At 46.9% G+C, this 2,994-nt stretch overlaps 1 protein-coding gene across 1 annotated transcript; it reads right to left on the bottom strand.

The window, feature by feature from the left end:
* Positions 1-1,298: 1,298 nt before the first annotated feature.
* Positions 1,299-2,249, bottom strand: LOC127336295 (uncharacterized). The gene is made up of 2 exons (XM_051363096.1): positions 2,182-2,249; positions 1,299-2,082 (listed from the first exon to the last, which is right to left on the bottom strand). The coding sequence occupies exons 1-2, from the start codon at positions 2,247-2,249 to the stop codon at positions 1,299-1,301; spliced, it is 852 nt and encodes a 283-aa protein (XP_051219056.1).
* Positions 2,250-2,994: the final 745 nt, after the last annotated feature.

The following is a 2,994-nucleotide window of genomic DNA, read 5'->3' as shown; positions in this document are numbered from 1 at the left end:
CTTCCTCAGCAACAGCGAAGCGGGCATCAGTATGGTGCTGAGAGATCATGAAGGCAAGGTGATCGTTGCGGCCTACCGGGAGATAAAGCAGTGTCAAGATGCGACGGTTGCGGAGCTCATGGCGATTGAGGAAGGAATTCAGCTTGGTCTGATGTCAACCAATCTCCCTTTCTTGATTGAAAAAGATTGTTCTGAAGCATGCGAGTTAATACGGCAGTCTACACCAAACACTTCAATTTATGCGTTTCGTATTTATATCATTAGAGAGTTGATTAGAGAAAGAGATATATCTGTAATGAAAGTAAGCCCTGACTCCAATACGGTTAGTCACGAGCTTGCTAGGATAGGTAGGATTAGACGGTGGTCGAACGTATGGTTCTCAAACTTACCCCTAGAGGTTAGCCGGGTTGTCGACCAAGTAATCCTCCTATTGCTTAATATATTTCTCTTTTCCCCGCAAAAAAAAAAACCACTCGCTAGGACTTCTCTCCATCAAAACCGTACAATGTTTTTTCAGGTGATCAGTGTAGCTAGGTCGATGCCAACGGAATCTATGGCATAGACTCATGTTGTGTTGTCCTGACGTCGGTCGCCCATCAACCAAAGTGGAGACGTGTTGTCAACGTGTGTCCTTGTCCATGGCTAGTGGTGCATCTTTTTTTTTGGATTAAAGGGCATATATGAAATATCAACTATTTGAGGTGAAAATTGGAGTCTAACATGACCGGTTGAATACAGCAATGACCAGGAGTAAGGATGTGAGCGGGCTCCTGCAGAAGTTCCACATTTAGAGTATTTTCACTCGCCCTCTCCATATGGTGTCCGGCGTAGCCGTTTTAGGGGACATATGGGGGGCACCGGTGCAAAATGAGAATTGAGGATATGCCAGTGTCCAGCCGTGTACCCCATACGGCGCCCCCAATACAGTTTTATATATACTTTAAATTTAAACAACAAATAAATTGTGATAATTTATTACAACTTAAAAAAATGTTGGACATAATTCAGCAAGTTCAACATAGCACACAAATTAAAAAGATTAAATCACAATGGAAAATAAATAAACAAACTAGTCGCCGTCTTTGAGAATCCACAAATGCTCCACCAGATCATCTTGCAATTGGTGATGAGTGTTGGATTCTCGGACTTCATGACGCCTGGCGAGAAAAGCAGCAAATGCGGTGGCACATTGTGATCAACCTCTGCAAGAGGACCCATTCATTCATATGGTTTAGTGTCAAACACTGGAAATTCCCTCTCGCTCTCGATGATCATGTTGTGCAGTATGACACAACATGTTATGACCTCCCACATCTGCTCTTTGGACCATGTAAGAGCAGGGTATCGGACAATGCAAAGCGAGCTTGCAGCACACCAAATACCCTCTCCACATCCTTTATGGCAGCCTCCTGCAATTGAGCAAACCAAGTTTTCTTCCTTCTAGGTACAGGGTTTAAGATTGTCTTCACAAATGTTGACCATCTTGGATAGATGCCACCTGCAAGATAGTAGCCCTTGTCATACTGGTGGCCATTAATCTCAAACTGCACCGAAGGGGCATTGCCTTCGACAAGCTTCTGGAACACATCTAAGAACTGCAACACATTGATATCATTGTGTGATCCTGCCATGCTGAAGAACGCATGCCAAATCCATAGGTCATGCACAACACTCCATGCACCCTTGTGTCCCTTACATTCCCTGGTGTGCGAATGGACAGTTCTTCCATGCCCAGTGCATATAGTCGATGCTGCCAAGCATCCCACGAAAACCCCTCTCTGCATTTTGTGCCAAGATCCGAGCCGGGTCTGCCGCATTGGGTGTGCATTGGGTGTGCGCAGATAGGTCTTTTCAAACACTACCACAATTTCCCTGCAGAATCTATACATGCAATTAATGGCCATGGACTCTGCCATGCGCAAATAATCATCATGTGTATCACCTGCAATTCCATAGGGAAGCATCCGAAGATCCACTGTGCATTTCTGAATTGTCAAGAAACCAAGCTCGCTGACGGCGACTCTCTTCAATTTCAAGTAGTCTATCTCCCTCAAATTCTCGAATATCTTCGGGAAGAGTTTCCTACTCATCCAGAAACAACGACGCAATACGATATCGGCGTGCAATGGATCGTCGGCGAAGTAGTTGGCATAGAGCATGCAATAGCCTTCCATCATTTACCTTGGCTTGCTCTTCCGGCGCCTCGGCGCGGAGCCACCAATGACCGGCTTGTCCTCCTCGGCGATCATGGCCAAGAGCAAGACGAGGATCGCCAGATGCTCATCGTCTACAGCGGCATTGATACGTCTCAAACGTATCTATAATTTCTTATGTTCCATGCTACTTTTATGATGATACTCACATGTTTTATACACATTATATGTCATTATTATGCATTTTCCGGCACTAACCTATTAACGAGATGCCGAAGAGCCAGTTGCTGTTTTCTGCTGTTTTTGGTTTCAGAAATCCTATTAACGAAATATTCTCGGAATTGGACGAAATCAACGCCCAGGGTCCTATTTTTGCACGAAGCTTCCAGAAGTCCGAGGGAGAGACGAAGTGGGGCCACGAGGTGGCGACACCACAGGGCGGCGCGGCCTGGCCCTTGGCCGTGCGGCCCTGTTGTGTGGGCCCCTCGTGACGCCCTTTGACCTACCCTTCCGCCTACAAATAGCCTTCGTCGAGAAACCCCCGATGCGAGAGCCACGATACGGAAAACCTTCCTGAGACGCCGCCGCCGCCAATCCCATCTCGGGGGATTCAGGAGATCGCCTCCGGCACCCTGCCGGAGAGGGGATTCATCTCCCGGAGGACTCTACACCGCCATGGTCGCCTCCGGATTGATGAGTGAGTAGTTCACCCCTGGACTATGGGTCCATAGCAGTAGCTAGATGGTTGTCTTCTCCTCATGTGCTATCATTGTCTGATCTTGTGAGCTGCCTATCATGATCAAGATCATCTATCTGTAAAGCTACATGTGCGTTTGTTGGG

The sequence above is a fragment of the Lolium perenne genome, chromosome 1 (genome assembly GCF_019359855.2).
Source record: "Lolium perenne isolate Kyuss_39 chromosome 1, Kyuss_2.0, whole genome shotgun sequence".
Taxonomy (NCBI): Eukaryota; Viridiplantae; Streptophyta; class Magnoliopsida; order Poales; family Poaceae; genus Lolium; species Lolium perenne.
Note: the sequence above shows the minus strand (reverse complement) of the source record. Positions and strands in the feature narration are given on the sequence as shown.

Excerpts from the sequence above, each read along its gene's own strand:
- LOC127336295 (XM_051363096.1), bottom strand. The coding sequence starts at position 2,249 with ATGATCGCCGAGGAGGACAAGCCGGTCATTGGTGGCTCCGCGCCGAGG. Across the intron at positions 2,083-2,181 it reads CGCCGGAAGAGCAAGCCAAG|GAAACTCTTCCCGAAGATAT; the intron begins GTAAATGATGGA and ends CTGGATGAGTAG.